The 21,251-nt window shown below is 38.3% G+C and overlaps 1 protein-coding gene across 1 annotated transcript; it reads right to left on the bottom strand.

Moving 5' to 3' along the window:
• Positions 1-963: 963 nt before the first annotated feature.
• On the bottom strand, positions 964-18,110 carry LOC131778539 (uncharacterized). Its single transcript, XM_059094959.2, has 21 exons — positions 18,006-18,110; positions 16,364-16,395; positions 15,787-15,992; positions 15,546-15,602; positions 14,531-14,649; positions 14,071-14,265; positions 12,977-13,187; positions 12,156-12,472; positions 11,573-11,780; positions 11,099-11,122; positions 9,703-10,039; positions 8,864-9,217; positions 7,990-8,007; positions 7,423-7,618; positions 6,795-6,980; positions 5,469-5,547; positions 4,832-4,956; positions 4,316-4,468; positions 3,293-3,461; positions 2,635-2,828; positions 964-1,864 (listed from the first exon to the last, which is right to left on the bottom strand). Exons 2-21 carry the CDS (start codon positions 16,387-16,389, stop codon positions 1,655-1,657), a joined length of 3,384 nt encoding a protein of 1,127 aa, XP_058950942.1. The 5' UTR covers positions 16,390-16,395; positions 18,006-18,110; the 3' UTR covers positions 964-1,654.
• Between the last annotated feature and the right edge of the window lie 3,141 nt (positions 18,111-21,251).

A 21,251-nucleotide genomic window follows, 5' to 3' on the forward strand; every position in this document is an offset into this window, starting at 1 on the left:
GCTGAATAGAGCTCCTGGAAACTTACTGCAGATTAACTGTGATTTTTTTTTAGTAAAAACAGGTGCGTAACCGTGATTATGATTGGTGGTCAGGGGTATCTGCACAAGATAAGTGGACCTCCGAGGGATGGAAATGCAAATGTTTAGGTAGTGCATAGGGCCTTCTCACCCGCAAATCAGCGAACAATAGCTATAAGCGTATCATTTTTCAACGACTCTCTCTGCGAAGATAGATTTCAACGAAAATAATTCTTAACAACTGAATATTCGAATTAAAGTAACACGAATGATTAGAAATGTCATTATATCGGGGTTAGAGGAGTGAAATTTAGGGAGGTAATGAGTCGCTTAAATTGAGTTTAGCTAAGCGTGTAACGCTAACGTGGTAAGTTGAGATTGCGAACTCGGTTATCACCTATTGTATGACACACGAGAGAGGGAAAAAATACTCCCCAGTCGATTACTTGACAGTCGTTTGATTGCGTAGCATTTGTAAAGAGTAATTGGCTATAAACAGATCCGGCTAAAATATCATTCGCTACCGAACTGTTTAATTGGAATTGTCCAATTTCCTGTTACAAGCACCTCGGGTTGTTATCAGCTATATCAAAGCAATAAATACGCTCGGTGTGATAAGAACCAACCCGATTCTAAATTATTCAATGTGGAACTCCGTGGCGCTAAAACCACTGAGAGGGGAGGGAACTGATCTATCCAAATCATACACAAGTTGTTTGACCTAGACTTTTTGTTGGTAAAAGTTATAATCAAAACAATTACAAAATTCTCGAACGTTATCACCGGCCCAATACGAGCACTAATAAGATAGTGTACGTGTCGTGTGTGTGTGTGCTATCCCTGCGCATTTTGCCGAATTTGCTGGGTTTTTATTTGCTTGTTTGTTTGCTTGTTTGTTTGTTTGTTTTTTTATGAAAACGTATAACGTATATATTACAGACCAAATTGGACTCCACTGACTCTATTCTGTACCATTTCCATTTATAATTTATGATAGTAGAATAGTCTGGATGGCCTACTGCAAAATGATGACTACTCTCATATTTTAATAAATGTGGTGTTTTTTCCGATGTCAACGTATTCTCCGAACTACTCGATCGAATTAAGACTTTTTGACATCACTGAAAGGAAAAACCTCGAGATGTTGTTTCGCCGGCTCTATAGCGCTCAAATTTTTTACACCAAACTACGCCAACTACACATTATGCGCTGAAGCATCATACTACAATAAGTATTCGCCCAATGAGATCTATATATATATATATATGTTCCCTATATCATAGTCAACATCATTGAATAGATAACCAGTTCTCGCCTATAAACTTCATAGGCTTAAATTTGTCCACACTGTTTGGTATCTTGGTTCTTTAGGATGCAGCCAGTACATGACTTGTAACACTGTGAATAATGAGAGAGGGGGATTTTTGAAATATGCTAAGTCTCTGAGTGAGGCTACCGCCATCAATCACTGCAGTGCTTGCCCAATCTGTTCAAAAACTGTCTTAAACTGTAGTGCCTAGGATTATTTCAACACGGTGTTGTAGTCCTCTATAATTCATCTTTCTAAATTCACAGTAACTCTTTGCTATGCCGCATTATTTAAAATTTGGAATCCTTTACAATGATGACTTCTCGATCAAATATTCTTCTCCCTGATTGCACGTGTCAACTGTCGGATCTCATAGAGGAGTTTGCTCTCCAATTCTTTGACCTCCTGTTTCCTGATCATTTCCATGTCTTTCATCTCTTCTCTCAGGATGTCAAGTTTCTCTTGTACATCCGTGTCCTTCGGTATGTTTATAGCATCTGCAGGGCGGTGGGCCTGTTGACCATGGCGCGGGCACATCTACATAGAATAGTCCAAATCGATAGCACTATGATTGAGTAATTAATAAATTAATTACGTCCATTCTGAAATTACTGATGATCCTCGTAATATGATTGGCTCTCATTGGTGCGATTTATTCACGAATCGCGCCAGTTTTTGCTCTAACTGCATCCTTTTCCCAGCTTAGGAAGAGGCTTTATTAAAATACAACAACCAATCGCTTGTTTAAAGAAACCAATCAAATTGCAGGAAAATGAAAAACAACTTTTACAGTTTAGTACAAGCAAGCTTACTACTGAATCAACAAAATATTTGCAAAGACAAAATCCTGCATCTTAGTGAATTTTGCACTTTCAAAATGGATGTAATTAAGTGGTATTCAAACTTCGTGTCGTGCAATTTTGGTCTGAATTCACACATATGATTTCAGACCAAATTGCACTCCACTACGTTCAATTACCATTATTAATTACGCAATGTGCAAACAATTAGGGCACCCTTTACAAAAATTCAAAACATTGCAGTGCATAGTGCAACAAGGGGGATAAAGGTGGTTATCAAAAAGGCCTCACCGCATAAACTTCTCGAGATTTTTCGCCGATGATTATATATAGAGATAATGATTGTAATACTTTTTCTCGACTATTCATGAAAAAGTGAGGACGTTAAGTGGAATATCTATAATCAGTAAACGAATAACATCCCCCAATTTCGTATAGCGTTCAAAGGTTGAATCTGAACTGCGCCTTCAATACACCCATACAGAAACGGAACGAAAATTAACGCACCTTTGCCAGAACACGAATTCCAGCGTAACCCATTCCGATGAAGGGGAACAGTTTAGTATGATCAGGAATGAACTTTAATGATGTACGTGCCACCTCTGTGCTGTTCTTGAAAAACGTTACAGGAACTAAGTCGTTTTCAGCATCCTCAAAATTTACTTCACAGGCCATAAGATCACCGCGGTAGGCCATGGCGTCTGTCGAAAAAAATGGGACGCAATGATGACTCAGTACGACCTTTGACTCTCAGTGTGATGACAAATTTCATTCTCAGCTACGAGTATCTCATATTTTCTGCCTTCATCGATTTTTTAAGTAATGTCATCTCACCGAATGTGGAGGTTGCCGTCAAACGGAATGCCGTTTTCGGTTTGACAGGATAAGGAAATTCTCACTAATTAGAAATGTTTGAAAGGGTCGAACGACAGATTAACTTCAATTTTTGAAAATTTCTCCTTTAATCGAACATTTTTCAGCTACAGCAACAACAGTAAGATCGCGAAAAAAGAGTGTGATATTGAACTGATTGACTCACCTTAAGATGGAGATAAGTATACAAACCCTGCTTGTGATAAAAAAAAAGTGACATTTTCTGCGAGGCTACTTTTAAGTTTAAAAACTGAATCATTGAAATATTCAGTTTAAGAGCGTCATTACCTACCAGGAAATTCTTTTCCCTGTTGCCTGCAGCTCGGTTCAAATATTCTTCCGTCATCAGCGTGATAACCGACAGTCCCTTCCTTCCACCCCGGCATGAAATGACAGTTGTAGCCCTCATACACTGCACCTATTGCTATAATGCGTCTCTCTCCGCTCTCTTGGATTAACACCTAAAATTCAAGTTAATTTAAGCGGGAAGCTTCATTAAAGGAGCCCGTTTGGGATGTTTTGTGATCATTTTAGAGCCAGGGAGAATTGCTTGTAAAATAGTGTGAAATTGGGCCTGGAAAATGATCCAAAATTGATTTGGTGACGCTTTAATTCGCTTAATAGTTGGACTACAAAACTTGCGTAAGCCTCTCCAAAAAGCAGGTACAAAACTACCGATCACAACTTGCCTATTGGTGTTTTCCCCCGCTTCAGCCAGTTTTTATGACTGTTTTTTACTTTTAGTTCTGATCGACGCCTTGTGATGATTTTCGTTGCTCAGATGATTACTCCGTGCCGTGGCGGATACTCTGGTTTTGGTTCGAAGAAACTCAATATCTCAAACTCTATAGAATGAAACTCACCGCCAAAAAATATGGCGTTCACCCGTTCGGAAAACAAGTTCTGAATACCCGGCCTTATTCAGGCATTTTCTGACATTTTCCGACAAGAAAACCCAAAGTTTTTCCGTCGTTTTCGAGTCGCCGAATATGCCGCGCGCTCTCCGTAAAAGGGAAAACGAAATATGAGCAAGACATCTTTCCGGTATTCACCGTTTGGTAAAATTGTGGGCGAAAGGGGGATAATCAGATCAATGTGTAATTGCATAGGCAAATTATAAAGGCGGAAAAAATAAAGTTAAAAGAGCAGATAGGGCTAAGAATGAGGAAAGTTGAAAATTTTTTAGGATAACTTTTTTAAGATGATCAAACTGTGATCTAGCCCCACTCACGCGAGCTAAGTGAAAAAACAGACTTTGACTGTATTATAGAACAGTTAAACACAATGATATGCTCTTTTTTGTTGTTTCTCTTACCTCAAATCTCGGAATTTCTGGGGTAAAAGGCGCCAAGCCCCTTGCACCATGATGTGCCCAGGAATGATTCCACATTTCACAAATGTCACACGAAGAAGAACCTCCATATGTCAGCATAGAGCCTTCGATTCCAATTCCACGCGATTCCCATTCCTTAAACAAAGTAAGAAGACGCGAAAGACTCAATAAGTGCAAAATTCAGTCAGCACTTACGCACTTTGAGATGCTCGTAAATCGTAAATACAACTGTGTTTGGCTTCTTCAGTGCGTTTTTTTTTCTTTCTATTTCAAACTTTGGCTCATTTTTGTTTGTTTGTTTGTCTGTGTGTATTTGAGCAAAACAGTACGAGTACCTCTCCAAAACTACCAATTACTTCCAACCAGATATGGTTTTGTTTGCTCACACTAAAATATTTTCAGCGCCGTAAGTACTGATTTTTTTTTTACTAAATTTTTACTTGAAAATTAATGACTGAATTCACCGTCTATTGCCGTATTCAATAAGCTGCAACTTACAATTGTTCCGTTCGGTACGTTTGTCTGTCCAAGGGTTGATGGTTCGAACACTCTTCGGATGATCTGACTACACATCTTTCGATTTCCGTCTGTTTCGTGTAGAACTTCATCGATCTTTCCTTCATCTAAAGATACAGCCAATTCGAAAAGTAAAGATCACTTGAAGGGTTTTGGAAGATAATTGTTGAGGTGTTCAGTGATTTTGTTTTTGCTACTATTATTGTTGCTAAATTTATGAATGTCATCTGGTGATCTTGCAATTCACGATACGAAACAAGTCAAGCGTTTTTAATTCTTGCCGACTAGAAAGCCAGCATTCCACTCTGGCCAAAGAGAGCTAAAGATAAATGTCACAAGTAGCAAGCCTCGAACGTATGCAAGCAAGTCACAATTGGTTAAATTTGGCATCTGATTGGCAGGAAAGGCACCTAGTGCGAATTTTTTTGAACCAATCGCGCAGTATGGTTGCGTGAAACCAACATGTGCAATCATGGTTTTCTTCGACACTCAATTGAAATATGGACCAAAGGAATATAACCTTAAATTAGGTTGCGTGCTTCTGTATGGACTAAATTTGACATTTTAGTTATTAATCGCTCGAAATCGCTAATAGCTATGAGGTTGAACCAGCTCTTACCAGTAAGCGGAAAAGAATAGCCGTATGTTGCAAAGTACGTCCTTTGTAGTTTCTCCACAAGTTTATCTAAAGCAGCATCCTGTCCACCAAAAGAGAACAGTGAATGAGCAATGGATTAAACAATATTAGGAACAACTTTAATTAAAACTGACCCATCGTTTTTTAATAAGCTGACCTATAAGAATGCAGGACTTTTCCTGTCGCCGACAAAGAAGGGGGGAGTGGGGGAGGGGGACAGCCTATGGGTTGGTTCGCCCTAAGTAAATTCGCCAATAGGTCAGTTTCGCTTAAAAATCGTTTCGCCTTCGGGTTGACTCGATTCCAAGTCATTTCGTTTAAAGTTCAGTTCCGCCAAAAAGTCGTTTCTCCTACGGGTTGGTTCGCCCCCAAGTCATTATACAGTTTTGCTTCCAGTGATGAAATAAGAAGTCTGATAACTCCTAACAATCAAAAGCGGTTCAATCTTTTCCTTTCTCCTTAGGAGACGTCAGAGAAGTGTTAACGATATAGAACAATAAATTCTTTTTCCGACGCTGCAATCCAAATCTTTATTTGCCTGCACACACCAAGTTCCACTGACACTGAATTCCTTTCTTACGTCACGTTTCGCCTCAAAGTCGCTCAATAAATATTTGCAGTGTAAAGCGATGGTGTTTGTTTAAAGGGTCTTCTCCCGCTTGAATCTGCCAAGGAACCGTAAACCTCAGAATGCAGTTTATGTGATCGCATATCTTTTAGACGGATTGAAATAACAGATACGCATCAGTAAATTCCACGAGTTTTCTTTTAGTAGAAAAGCACAGGATTATTGTCATCCGCTTACATGTTTATTGATCTATCGAGCCGCCAATGTTTACAGAAGATAATTAAATTTAATCAATCAGCAAATAAACTTTGACTGCTGTCACAGTTGTGGTTTTATATTAGGTAAAGGACAATCAAAGCGATTCACAGTGTTGGGTTTGTGCCTGAACCCCAAGTTTTTTCGTTCACTTGAGAGGTAACAAAAAAAAAAACGCCGTACTGAATCTCCAGACACTTGACTTGTTCCCTTTTCCTCTATCAGAGCACGCCCGTGCACTCATTCCACAAACTTATTCAAAATTCCTTGGCTCCTCTTTAGACAATCCAGATAGGCATTTTCTGTCTGTCACAGACCTTTTTTTAACCCTTTAAGTAGTCTTGACCCAAGTGACCCAAACATGGATGACCAAATCTACGGCGAGAAATACATTTTCAATTTATCTACGGAATATCGCCACAACGTTCGGCTCTATTTCTAATTTCATTTTGAATAATTTCCAAAGTAAGTAAGATTCCTCATACCCTGCCTTCTTCTTGTACTCCAGGCATTTCGGAAGACTTCATTTTACATAGGCATCTTTGACACATTCTGAAAACAGCGATGAGGGGCATGGTGACAAGGTTAAATGGAACTGGTGCCGGATGCCGTGCGCTGTAGGTTTTGATTGTTACTGCCTTCTTAAAGGACCACTCTTGTAAGGCGTTATTCTGTCAAAAGAAGGACTAGGAAAAATTATAAACGATATTCATATGATGGACAGGTATACGCAGATGCGCAGTCACCTTAAACTTCTGGATGAAAAATAGGAGAGATCAGCTCTGAACTTGACGCAAGGAAAGAAATTGGTCCCAAGAATAGGCGCATTAACCCTTTAACCCCTAAGAGTTGCTTCTAATTTCTCCTTACAGAATTATTCTTAAATAAAATACAAAAGTCATGAGAATAAAGAAAATGATCACCAGTTTAAGAAGCTCTTGATTGTTACACAAAATATCCTTGTCACTACCATAGGAAATGTATGGAGAACAATATTGAGAATGTGAATACTAATGTTAGGGCGTACATGAAGTACATTTCTGCAAAGTCCTGCACCTTAAAGGACTTACAGTAAACTAGAGGAAATGCTGTCAGTGTTATTGAGACTTTTACCTGGACCTTTTGATAGGTGTTGGAGAGCAAAGCTATCATCATATTAACGAGAAGAATAACTCCCATGACCAGGAACATCAAGTAGAGAAGATTGGCCAAGATGGCAGACGGACTGCGCTCCTCGAGGGTTTCGAATGGAGTTAATGAGGTCATTCCAAGTAAAGATCTTGCTAGATGTCGCGTTATGTTCCACCAACTGTAAACACAAAAATTTAAATATTTTTAGTCTACCTTAAAGAAGTTCTCTTACGAGAGTAACAACGACTTTTTTTTAATATGTATCTCATCTGGGAAACTCTGATCACTGTCAGTACAGTGCGAACTAACGTACCAAACATATGTCACAGGAATTGATAATCTGGGATGTTTACACTCCACTGTATTTAATTTAGGGTAATTTATAATTTATCTATACCCATCAAACCTCTATAATAAAGTTACGTACGAATTTCTTTAAATCAAATATGGCAACACATGAAGCAATTGTGAATTTATTGAACAAAATTAGCCCTTTAGACAAACATGAAAGCATCTAACTTTGTACATACGAGGAATTGACTGACTTACCGAGAGAAATCGTAGCCACTTTCATTACAGCACAATAAGAATGGATAAAAAGATAATGATGGAAACAGTCAGTTTTGGTGCCCGAGAGAGATGGGGAGAGAAAACTAGGTTTAAGTTGGTTAAGATTTTATATGAGGACATCTAGGGGTAAAATGTAAAAAAAAAACTCAGTTATGGGATCTCATTAACTTCAATAAAATTGGGCATCAGGCTTAGATTGCTCACTATAATGCTTCTCCCACGCAAAATTTCTGAGATCTTCTAAGACACTTTAAGTCGCAAGATCTGATTGTTAATTTTCCCATATTGCTGCTACACATTTCCTTGTAAATTAGGTACAATAATTTGGTGTTAGATCAAAATAACAACTTTTATCTGATAATTTTGAGTATTCTCATTACCTGTTTGCTGAATAATTTATGGATATTATACGGCGAAGTAACATGTTTATTTCCTATGGGTGTTAAAGGGCTAAATTCAACTGAAGAGGTTTTAACTTTACTCTCTTTTTGATCTGAATGTCGCCAAATTAGAACAACGGCCAGTCAACACAGAAGTTAATGAAAGTCAGAGTCAAAAGGTGCTTAAAGCTTCCCACAATAAACACTCTTGAATACGCAAGGTACATGGAACGAAATTGTCCAGGTCACGTGGATTTCCATCTTGGATGAGACTAGTTGAAAACGTGGTGCGAGTTTCAGCAAGTACGCAGAGCGTAATAAAGTAAAATAGCTAGTAATTACGGCTCAGTAATAACACAGAATGGAAAATGTCTCATTTGCTTGTTCCATTTCTCAGTCAAGTATACAACTAGCGAATAAGGTAAAAGCTACCTATTTTCTAACGAAAACTGAAACGTAAAGGTCATACTTACCGATCATTGTGAGAATTCCCTGACGAAATGTATGATGTTTCGACCATAAAAATCTTTGTTATCACCAGTGAGAATCCGAGAACAGTTGCAATAAAAAGCCAAAAGATAGTACGCAAATCTTTCAGAATAACAAACACAGCAATTTGTATGGCACCCATACCCCTATCAACCTCCATCACGTGACCAAAAGCGCGCTCCGTGAGAAACAAAGCGATTAAGCCATACAAATAACCAGTGATAGCCAAGGTCCTATTGCCTGACACTGAAGAGGATGAAACCCATGTTAACATGCGTAGAGTGGCTGTCACGATGTAGATGATCAGAATGACGACGTCACACGCATGCCAGGGGTCACTAGTAAAAAAAAAATTGCATGCCATAGTTAACTTGATAAGCATACGTTATTAATAGTAGAGAAAATTGAAGTAGTTTGTCAAGCACCTTTACCTTCTCTTTCATAAAGATAAAATAGCCTTTAGCCTCTGTTTAAAATTTCCGTTACAACTGATAATTCATAGCCATAAGCCATGTTGTTTGAAATCTTGTGCTGATATTGCTAAATAAACAACTGCAAGAAAATTAGGACTCGCTATTGGTCAAGATGATGCAGCGAGTAAAGTATTTTGATTTGAGGCTATGTGGACAAGTAGGAAAGTTTATCAGCAGTGGGCCAAAACATCATGCGCATCTGGTGCGCTCCGCACGAGGAAGTATCCGAGGCAAACTTATTAACCACCTTACAAATAAACTACTATTTCGAGTTTTCTCATGGCTTCCTTCTGTTGTTTAACACTAAGGACTAATAGAAGGAAATAATTCATAAATAAATAATCACCCACTTGCAGTAGTTGACAAATTTTCTCAGCGCAATTTTCATATTAGATGAGTCTGCCTTTTGATTTGGATCAGAACATTCTTCGTACGAAGCGTTCTTGAGGCATCTGTGTCGCTTTCGTATCGCTAGTTTCCTCTCTGTCTTTATGGCGCAAATGAACTGATCAGCTACCATAACAATTCTTCCCAGAAAGAAAAGCAACACAACCCACTCAACAGAGGTAAAGGCGATGGCTGACGGAGTTAGGCAAATGGCAAAGTGAAGGCCGAGTAAGGCGACTGCACTTAATGTGTCGCGGAGGAAGATGAAGTAAGGAGTTGTAAAGTAATCCACGTAAATTTCTGCGACGAAATTTAAAAATTACAAATTATTCTGTGGTAGGCTTAAATACTTTTTAAATAAGGAATGCATTCACAGACGCAAAAAACACTCCTGTGCCTCTATTCCTTTATCCTTTTCAAGCAGTAAGACTAAGATTTGAAATTTGCAGTTTAGTGGAGCAGTCAGTATACGGAAGTACTTATTTCGCTATATCATTTCCTGAAGCCTTATAGCTTTGCACAATGCCTTGCTCTTATAGGTATTGGACTGTTGTGGCTAACTAGCTTGAGAAACTCGCGCACACGGGAGGCACCAGCAGTCTGATAAGGAACTTCTATTCACTCTCTGCCTAATGACTCTCAATAGTGGCTTTTCATTTGAATGGCTGAGTCTCAGTCTCTCTTATTCAGCCCCAGGCACATACTCTTATATACCCTATCGGTAGGCATGTTTGGGCTTACGGGACAACTGACCTTGGCAGAGTAAACATATTTTAGAACACTAAGCTAAACAATTTTAAAAGGTATTGGAAATGAATCACGAAGTACCAGAAAAAAAAAATTCTTCGAGAACTAAAATCTAATCAAAACCTCCCGTTGAGAGCTCTAAGCAAGGACAAACACGACTGGCGATGACGATTATCGTACAAGAATTAAGCCCTATTACAACGGTCAAGGACACATCATTCAAAAGGCTAAAAAAAATGTGTGGTCTTCCATAACAAACCAAGGCCCACAAGACTCGCATTAGGGTTTCAAGATAATCTAACAGGCCTCAACAATTTCTAAGCACTTAGCCAGAACATTCCTTCTTTTCGTAGTTCCCAAACACTTCTAATTTTAGTGGTTTACAAAATAGGTACTATGCGCGCGACCATCTCGTACTTGAATTTGTTGTTGTTTTTCTTTTCATTCATTGAATTGGTATTAGTTTACGCTGTTTTTGATAAAACCGTGTACAGGGCATTTTAGAGGCATCTTTATTAATCGTGCACAAGAAGTGGATATAGGTACTGAAAAGGTGTTATGACATTTCTATTGCTTCATTATGGTTTAAATAAATTTCTCTTAAATTCTTACCATAGATGTCTTTTCCTTCCAAGTCTACAAGAAAAAAAAACTCATTTAGAAGGTCTCTTAGAAGCACATGAAAAACAATATGTAAATACCCCTGAAAGATTCTTAGGATAATGTAAAGAGCGCCTTTTATCTTTCCTTTCTTATGTCAACATGTTTTGATGTTAATAATCAGACGTATGGTTTTCATTCTAAGTAAGTGAAACGAGTACCTATTTTGTCAAAGCTGTTCTTAAATGGTGAGGGTTTGGCGGATCTCCTGAGAAGTGTATTTCCGTTCAAAACTTTGCCAGTTAAGTTACCCATCCACTAGGTAAAATACTCTCTATCATAGGACAGGTTTATTAAATAAATTTTAGGATAATGCGTTCATAATCATTTGGAGCGGTGCAGCCAAATGCTTCCATTAAAACGCCGGCATTAACTATACGGATTTTTGAAGAGAGAATGATACGAAACAGTTACCATTTTAGTTACCTTGTATAACAGCTGTTCCCAAAGTCCTTGCCGATTCAAATTCTTCAAAGTGAAGGGCATCCCGTTCTGTAATATTTTCTAGTTCATTTAGATTGGCTTGCTCTCCAAATCCAACAGCGACGAGCTGAACGTCCATTTCTCGAATTTCCTCGATTACGACCCGAACACCCTCCACATTGCTCAGGTCATTTACGAACACGATGAGGACCTGGAGAAAGAGAGGAGCGTTAACTGGGCATAAAGCTCCATCAGCTCATCCACATAAGAAACCCAGAAAGGCACTTTATATGCAGGAATGCTAAGATAAATAACGGTAGTTTAGATGCAAATTCTGCATTACTTGAGGCGAATGATCCTTCAATGTTGCCTTACCTAGTGATTAAGAAAAGTGTATTTATGAAAAAGAAATTAATTCAGCTCCAGCCATCAACAACTTCAATTTTGCAATACTCTCCCTGCGTACTGCTACTTCGGTTTTACATTTAAAATATGGTTCAAATAATTCTTTCTTCAATTCATTCGTTTAATTTATTCGATTACACGCACACTCGTTCAAGGAAGGTAATGTTACGGGCTAACTTACCTTTTTGCTTTCTAAGCGAACGCGAGGGCTTTTGAATGCATCGCGAACAGCGCGTAAGTCGTCACAAAGCAGAGGACGAATTGCAGTGGGCTTTGTTAATTTATTTACTTTGTTAAATATATCTGTCTCTGTGGCGTCTTCAAACTCGAAGGTTATACTGCTAATCGGAACATGGTCGTCCTGACGTAACATTATGCAATAGTTGGTTGAGTGACAACCGTATTGATGCACTATGTAGTTGATCGACTTCTTTATTAAAGCAAACGTCTCTTCTGATGCTTGGCCAGAGAGGGATATCGCAAAACAGACCTCTGTGTCTATGAAATGTGATTGAGAAATCATGAAAAAATGATTTTGTCGCTGAAGTTTGCCTTAAATATAATTTACCACTGGTTAACACATCATCACTTAAGGTAAGGGACAAGAGCAGAGCATTTCCCTCCCCATTGGTCTCTGTTTTCTCCTCCCCCAATTTCCTCTCCTGTTCCTTTACCTTTTTGTCTGTTTAGAAGCTCACTTGACTTATCATTTCGCAAAATCACAGCTTCAAATCGGCACAATAATTTTCCAAGTCCTTCAAGCGCAAAGCAGCAATCGAAGTCATTTGTTTTTAGCGAGAAAATGCGAATAATCACTTCGCCTGTGTGTCAGTATTTGTCTCCTGTGCTATTTTGCGTTGCACTTACAAACCAGCTCAGTTATCCCAATGTTTTCCCGAGCACTCAGTCATTTGTCCTACTGTCCGAAAAGGTCAGAATCTCAGAAATTAAATACTACCAACACTATCGGTTAACTAAACGTTATCGAACATGCAAACGTACCTGTCATTTTTCGTGAGCGGATTTTTATCTGTCTAATGATGAAAAAGAACGTCAAAAGGAATGGGAAAAGGAAGAAATCAAACACAGCCCAGATGTTGAGAAGGATGTATTTCCAGAAGCGTGGATTTGTCGCAGAGCTTTTCCGCAGAGAAGCAAATGAACCGTACCATTTAGCCTCGAGTAACTTGTAAATCACTGGATGAGATATAAACTACACAAAGAAACAATCAAAGAGGGCAAAAGTTTGAAATAAGCACCGCGAGTTCTTCGAAATTACGATGGTTTTGATCATGAAATCTCTAGCCTGCGAGAAGGCCTTCATCATGAGCCGAGAGCGCTATAGGACGCAAGACGAGTCATGCCGGTTGTCTAGCACTAATAGCGAGTGCCAGACCCCTCGCAGAACCCTCACACGTTGCTCGAGAGGGCCACGATGGGGTTAACCGAGAGCCGTAAAACGGTCAAAAAGAATTAGCCGTTTGGCGTAAAATTGACAAATTTTGACCGTTACTCGAAAAAAAAAAGTTAACCGTAAAAAGAAAAAATTCCAATGACAACAATGAAGTAATATTAACCGTCAGGCGTAAAATGACCAAAATATTAACCGTTAGCCGTAAAAGCTATCACTCCACCGAGACCCCACTCAAAGTCTCATATTTTTCCACGGGTAAAGCAACGTTCGCAGCGAAGTGCTAATCATGAGGACCTGCTCGCACGCTATGAAATCTGCGACTGCTGACATGCTTCTCTTGACCATTTGACTGTGACTTGGTCGCTAACGTTCAATTCCAGTGATCGAAGTATTTAAATAAAATTACTTCGAGTTCTGTTTGACTTCCTTTGAAGTCAGCAAATTTTTTTGTTAATGATATTTAAGTCCGCAATCAACCCTTACGTCATTCATTTCCATCTCATGGCGCACGTGAGCGAGTTCAATTTTACGTTTTGTTGTCAAAATAACAACGCGTCATTGCCAAAATGACTTTGCGCGAAAGAGAGCACGAATCGAATCGCATGATGACAGCATGCAGTAAGATTTTTACATACATCTAGCTGCGTCGCTAAATGAGTTACACTTTCCAACTATGCAATACCTTCTTCTGCTCTGTGTCGATGGCTTTTTCCATTACAGTTTCCAAGCAGCTGCTAAAAGTGCGTCTAGCGTGGTCGTCAGATTTTAACGGATGTATTAAAGCCGCCGTGAACTCATCCACTGAGTTTGCCAGTGTTTCAAACTCATTCCTCTCAGCTCCTCCACTATCGGGAATATCTGTGATTTTCTTCTTCACCTGCCGTAAAAATTTTTTGAGATCAGCATGGCTACTGGTGATTGTACACCGTATGTCCTCCTCAAAGTGTATTGATAACTCACAGCTTAGTTTAACTCGAAGCTTGTTTTAGTTCTAAATAAGGAAGTAATACCAAAATCGTTTTATCAAGTCAGTACTCGCTCTCTCTTTAGGGCTTTAATTCTAAAGGCTCCCCAAAAGCTAACAAGAGCTTTTCAGGCACTTATTCCAAGAGCTCATGCTCGGAGAAGAGGAAACATCTTACCTCAAATGCCTTGAATAAAGCGTTAGTCTTACAGCTGGATAGAATCCTTGGATTTACGTGATCTTTAATCGAGTCATAGTGTTCTCCTCTCAAGGCGTCATCAAGTTTTTTTTCAACATCTAAGAAGCAGGAATCATCATCAGACAAAGCCCTTCTTCCTCCCTTCCTACTCATTTGTTCGTCTGTCTGTCTGTCTGTCTGTCTTCTAAGTGTCTGTTTTTCTGCCCGTATGTCTGTCTGTCTTCCTAAGTGTCTGTTTGTCTGTCTGTCTGCCTGAGTGACTGTTTGCCTGTATGTATGTCTATCTGTCTATCTCCTTTCATGACTCTCTGTCTGTCTGTCTGCCTTTCTGGCGTTGTATCTGTCTGCCTACCTGCCTATCTGTCTGTCTGTTTCCCTGTCCGTATGTCTGTCAGCCTGTCTCTCTGTCTGACTGTCTGTCTTTTTGTCTGTCTTCTTGTGTGTCTGTTAGCCTGTCCGCATGTCTGCCTGTCTCTCTGCAAGCTCTCTGTCTGTCTGTCTGCCTTTCTGACGTCGTGTCTGTCTGCCTCTCTGCCTATTGCCTATCTGTCTGTCTCTCTGCCTGACTTTCGACCTGTCTGCTTGATTGCCTGTCTGTCTGTCTCTCTGCCTGATTCTCTGTCTGCCCGTCTGTCTGCTTTTCTGTCTACCTGTCTGTTTCGCTGTCTCTCTGCCTGACTGTCTGCTTCTTTGTCTGTCAATCTTTCTACCTCTCTGTCTATATAGCCGTTTGCGTGTCTGTCTGTCTGTCTGTCTGTTTGTTTTTCTGTCATCGCTCAGACGAGGGGCTAACACTTGATTGAAACGTCAGCTTTTAAACTCTTTACGGTGGCCAATTTACGTTATCGGCTTCCGTCTTTTTGTGTGTATGCCTGGACGTCTGCTGTCTTTTTGTCTGTCTGTCTGTCTTCCTGTCGTCCTACCATATGTCTCTCTGTATCTGCTTGCTTAACAGTCTACATGACGTCTTTAATCGTAAGTGTTGCTTAGTTACCCACTGCCTCTGCTTCTCCTTCAGCGGAATGAATTCCAGGATATGCGTGATCAGGATCTTGAAGAAAATTTAAGAAAGAAATTAAGACCACTCTGATGTCTCGGAGATTAGCTTAGAGTTTTATTGATTGTCACCGAGAGTTGTCGATACCCCGTGACCACTCATGTAAACGAATAGCCTTGAAGATTGACTGTCAATTGTTTCATGCAACAAACGTTTTTCGATGAAGCCAGGCACATACCAAATTCTGCCATGAAACTTTCATGCTCAAGTGAGTGGTCCTTTGAAGAGAAAATTTCACAGATCCTAGCCATTTCCTTTTCTTCTTTTTCTGCCTTCCGTCGTTTGCAAAAGGGTAGAAAAACGTCTTCATGTAATGGGAATATGTCATTTGGACAGGCTTGCATAACGTCATCTTCACGAACAACCACCGTTATCGTTTCTTCCCTATGTGATTTTAAAAACCAAAAAACTCTAGAGAGACTTTTTCCCGAATAAAATATTCGATCTTTTATTCTTATAGAATTAAATTAATAGAGGCTGTGTTAAGTTTGTGCCCTGCTTTTTTTATCAGCAACGAATCAATCTTTTCTAAAAAATGTATATTTAATTTTGCATTTCAATTCGTGTTAAACCATGTTAAGGTTTTTTTTAAATATATATCTGTTTATGTTACACAATGATGTTACTTAATTTTCTATTCTATTGAAATTTTCCACGACTTTACCAAATTGTTTAGAAGATAGCGATTTTTCTTTGAAAATGTAGAGGAGCATTTAGAAAAATATTTACGATGTACTTAAATATGCTTTACTTACACGTCACCTGGTGTAGCTTGCTCCATTATCACCTTTAAAAGAATAATGATTAAAATTACAAAAAAAGAAAAGAAGGTTTTGGAGTCGCAGCGATAGTCAACTTGCAAAAGTGCAATTGCGAGTCAATTATTCAAAGACATGAAATTTTTGCATTCTGAATATCTTTTATCAAAATATGCATATTCCATTATCATATGTGTTTAATAATTTTAGACTAAAAAGTAGGATCATTAAAAGGAAGGAAGACTTGAAGAAGCATGATGACGGAAAAAGTAGTCTTTGGCTCATTCGTTTGAACGCCTTTCCATTTCTGGTGAAATAACCCAAGTCCTATCTTTGATTCAGTGTACATACGGAGAAAGTGGAATTCACTAGAATCGACTTCTCCTAAATTTAAATTTTTTGTTTTACTCGCGAATTATAAATTTTAGCTTTGGAGTTAATTAGCTTCACGACTAATTGCCACTTTGAAAAGAAATTGTTGAAAAAATTATGACTTTTTTTTAATTCTGAGAGTTCTCCTTGTGATATGCTGAATGACAGCTTAAAAGTGTCTGTTGGTGAGAAAACAGGGCAGCAGAAAAATAAGAAAGAGTTGTATGAAAGTAAGGAGGGGTGTGCAAATTATGACAGAGGAAGAGGGAAAGTTAATTATTACACAACTGAATTTCAGAGAAAGGGAATCCAGCAATAAAACTGAAAAAAAATGCAATCACAATATAACTGTCGGAGACTTAAAAAAGTTTAAAAGGGTAAAAAAAAAAAAAAAGCGGCACAAAATAGCGAAGGTATCTACTAATCAACTGTCACGGCGTCTGGTCAATAAGACTCCATTCGTGTGGTCAACTTAAAATCGGCTGTTAATTAACAAACATCATTTTGCCGTTTGACACGACAGCCTTATACTTATGACTATATAAGCATACTTTAAAACTGAGTGCTTATCACTTCCTTACCACCTGCAAAGGATTTTTCAGAACTGTTGCGGCGACAGTGAACGCCCAAAGTGCAAAATATAACAACAATAACTGAAACAGTCGAGTAATAAATACATGTATTGTCCATGGAATCTTAGACATATCATTGAATAAATGAAAGTAACATACTTCTTAGTGAGGTTGAGTAGCGCACCACTTGATATACTACCATCCTACAAAACTACAATACGAGTAGATTCACAGGCCGCCGTTCTTGGTATGGGTTGATTTTCTCGTAATTGACCAATTGAATAAGTCTACACTCGCAGTTAAAATCGTAACTCTTGTTTGCAGGCAAGGAGGTTTCTGTTAACTCGAAGAGGTTGAGTAAATCCACAAGCCGATATACCAACTCAGTTCTCCAATCCTAATTTTTCTCCGTTCATAGGGGTTACTTTTCTCGTTACTTACCATTTGAACGAGTCTACATTCGCAAGTTATACAAGTTGAAGTGTAACCCTTGTTTTCAGCCAAAGAGGTTTCTGTTAACTTGACGAGACCGATTTTCGCAAATGCTTCCAAAAGTACAAATGACTAATAAGTCTCGTAATTTCCACCATCGTATTATTTCTTATGCTCAATATGAAAATAAATTCACTGAGATGAGTTTAAAGTATTACTTATACTATGATATTAGCAATAAGGAGCAGAGAACTTTTTCTTACCTTAGTTCTTGCCTTTTTCCTACTTAATCTGGAAACGAATTTGTGAACTCCTCTACAACAGTTTAGCTGATATTCGTAGGATCTGACAGTTCATATACAGCTGCCTGAATATCATTGAGATATTGATGATATTCCAGCAGGAGAGAATATTTTAACACATCAATAATTGCAAAAAAGCAGACTAAATTTAGAGAGCCATATGTTTTTGCATAAACATACTTAATATTTTTTCATAACAAAGGGTAGTTACGAATGTTATCAAAATTTTGATAAGCAAAAAAGTCAATTTTCACTCCTAGTGGAGTTTTGGACCGTAATTTAGACAACCTTGCAACGAAATAACATGCACACGAACTCTTTAACTCTGATGTATTGTTATTGTTGCTTCTATTATAATATTTGCATTTCTTTCGCACATTTACCGGCTGAAAGACTAAATATTAACCTACAAGCTCAATGAAATTCCACAGTATACGTTGTTTACTACATCTATCACTTTTGAAGCGACCATTTCAATAAAGCACCCAAGTAGGCCATACTCGTGGTTAGCTCTCGCTGCAAAGCAAGTAGCAGAAACGTATTCACATTTTACATCATTTTTAATGGTTATGATAACAGTAATAGTTCTCAGAATAGTCTAAGTGGCCCGTTCAATATTCAAGTTATTGTTTTCCTTTCTCGATTTCCGCAATTTATCAAGCGATGTACACCTAGTCTCTCTCAAAATACTGCCATAAGGATTGTCAGATAATATGTTAAGGCTAGTAGGGAAATGAAAAAAAAAAACATTTTTGATTATGACCACTGCTGTCAGCGAGCAAACAAACATTTAATGGAGAATTCTTATAATTTTACTTCCCTTGTCAGCATTCACAATAAATTTGAATTCTAAGTAAAACCGCGAACTTTTTTTGGAATAATTTCCGCATTGAAACTTTTGCATCGACAAATCCCAAAAACACAACTGAAATACGAAAGCCTTTTTTACTACATTTTTAAAAAGCCAAAAGTCTTCAAGAATTGTATACCATAAACTTACATCTGATAAAGGCTAACGACCAATATCATGTCAAGAGAAGTGACACAAAGTTATCGGTTCCACGACCGATGTAAAAGTTGATTGGAGGAAAGTGTATCAAACATCTGCCGTGTGCACAAGGAACTCAATTCAGATTTTTCCAAAGACTGATAGCGACAAATAGCTATTCACAAAAAATAAGAATTAGACAGGACGGAAAATGCACCTTTTTCCATGACGAAAAAGAAAATCTTACGCACTTATTCTGGCAATGCAAAGAACAAAAATGCTTCAGCAGAATCTTGGGACATGGCTTCAGTCGTGTCATATTCTCCCAACAGACAACCAACCACACATGGAAACCGCTTTGGGTCCTAAGCCTGACAGCCGCAATTTCAAACTCTATATAAATTTTTGCTGCATAATGGCTAAACACTATATTTGAATATGTCGATCGAAATAACTTTATCCAATTGGAAACGATTTCTTGACTCATCTGAAACATATACATCACTTTGAAAACACGACACCAAGCAACACAAAAAGATGGAAGCCCTTTCCATCCTCGCTGGATAAGGTCTCCCGAGCCCATGACTGCGAAACCAGTCCTTCTCTCATATGTAAAACATATAGTTAAAATAGAACGCTTTGCGTAGAATATGTTTTCGCCCAAAAGAAAGAAGGAAAGAAAAAAAGAGAAAAGAATTTATAAAATAAAAGTAAAGATCAGAAGAAATATCAAAATATAACTTGTAGCCAATTTTTAGAAATAATTTAGTGTAATTAGCCCCTGCAATTTAAGTTTCAAAATGTGAGCTGTTTAACTTGTGATATCACTGTATGTGTCAATGGTTTTAATGTAAGCAAGAGAAATGTAAATAAAGCATCATTGTAATTAGCGCAACTATTGTAACGTGTGTCTCTTTTGTAACTCTGTAAGTAGTAATTTTTTGTTGTTTTTACTGTTTTTGTTTTGTTTTGTATTTCCTTTTGTAATTAAATAAATTTAAAAAAAAAACAAGATAAAAACAAGCAAACAAAAAGTTTGGACAATGATGCTCGAGGCTTACTAGGAATCACTAAAATATCCATGAGACTTAGTTCAACTGATACAAATGGCGTCATCTAGACAGACGTACGATGACTTATCACTGAAAAAAATAAAATTCAAATGTTCAAATCTAATTTCGGTCCTACGAATGAGTTCGTGCCCAGTTCGTGCCCAGTTCGTGCCCGTGCAACCTCGTTTGGGTTATATCTCCAGGCAAGGAAAAAGGGAAGCAACACCAGACAAGAAAAGTGCTGTCGAATGGCTCTCAAGTGAATATCGATTAAGAGGGTAAGTTTTTAAAGAGACTATGGTGCTACGTTGGTGGGGGATATAACAAAATAATTTGGTTTTATTAACTGAGTTGAAGAAACTCCTAACGGTGGCCAATTTACATTATCAACTCAATGAATTTTGAACAGCCTCTGATGTGAAGTGATGTCTGAGAAAGAGGACAAATCATTTAAATAAAGCTATAAATGTGCTATACTCAGTACCAGTCCACCGAACTGTTAAGTGACGATCAGTAATGAGATTATTGCTCGAGGGCTTCCTTTTGAGAGAGAATCTGAAAATATTTGCCCTGCTTTGATCGAGTCCTCCACTGGAAAAATACTAGAGTGACAGAATGACAACTGTCTTCATAAAAACTGCGTACATTTGAATCATAGATTGCCTTCTCGAGGATAAGGGGTTGGGGGAGGCACGGTATCTTCTTATGTCAAATATCAGTAAGCCATTGTTTATTGTAACAACTGACATGGCTTCGCTAGTTACTCTTTGACACGGGACTAATTTGCAATACGAGCTACTCAAGCAAACGTAATCAAGGGGACGATTCAGGGACACTTCCAAGATACAGATGTACATTTTTACCGTTATTGCATTTAATCCTCCGTCAGTAGCCATCGTCTGCCGCCAGTAGACTTTAATCATCGCATTACACATCATTTACTGTCACTATACATCATTCACTGTCATCACACATCATTCGCCGGCACTACTCATCATTTGCCGTCACTATACATCATTCGCCACTATTATACATCATTCACTCGTTTACATGGGACTTAATTTGCAATACGAGCTACTCAAGCAAACGTAATCAAGGGGACGATTCAGGGACACTTCCAAGATACAGATGTACATTTTTGCTGTTATTGCATTTAATCCTCCGTCA

Source organism: Pocillopora verrucosa, chromosome 1, assembly GCF_036669915.1.
Source record: "Pocillopora verrucosa isolate sample1 chromosome 1, ASM3666991v2, whole genome shotgun sequence".
Classification (NCBI taxonomy): Eukaryota; Metazoa; Cnidaria; class Anthozoa; order Scleractinia; family Pocilloporidae; genus Pocillopora; species Pocillopora verrucosa.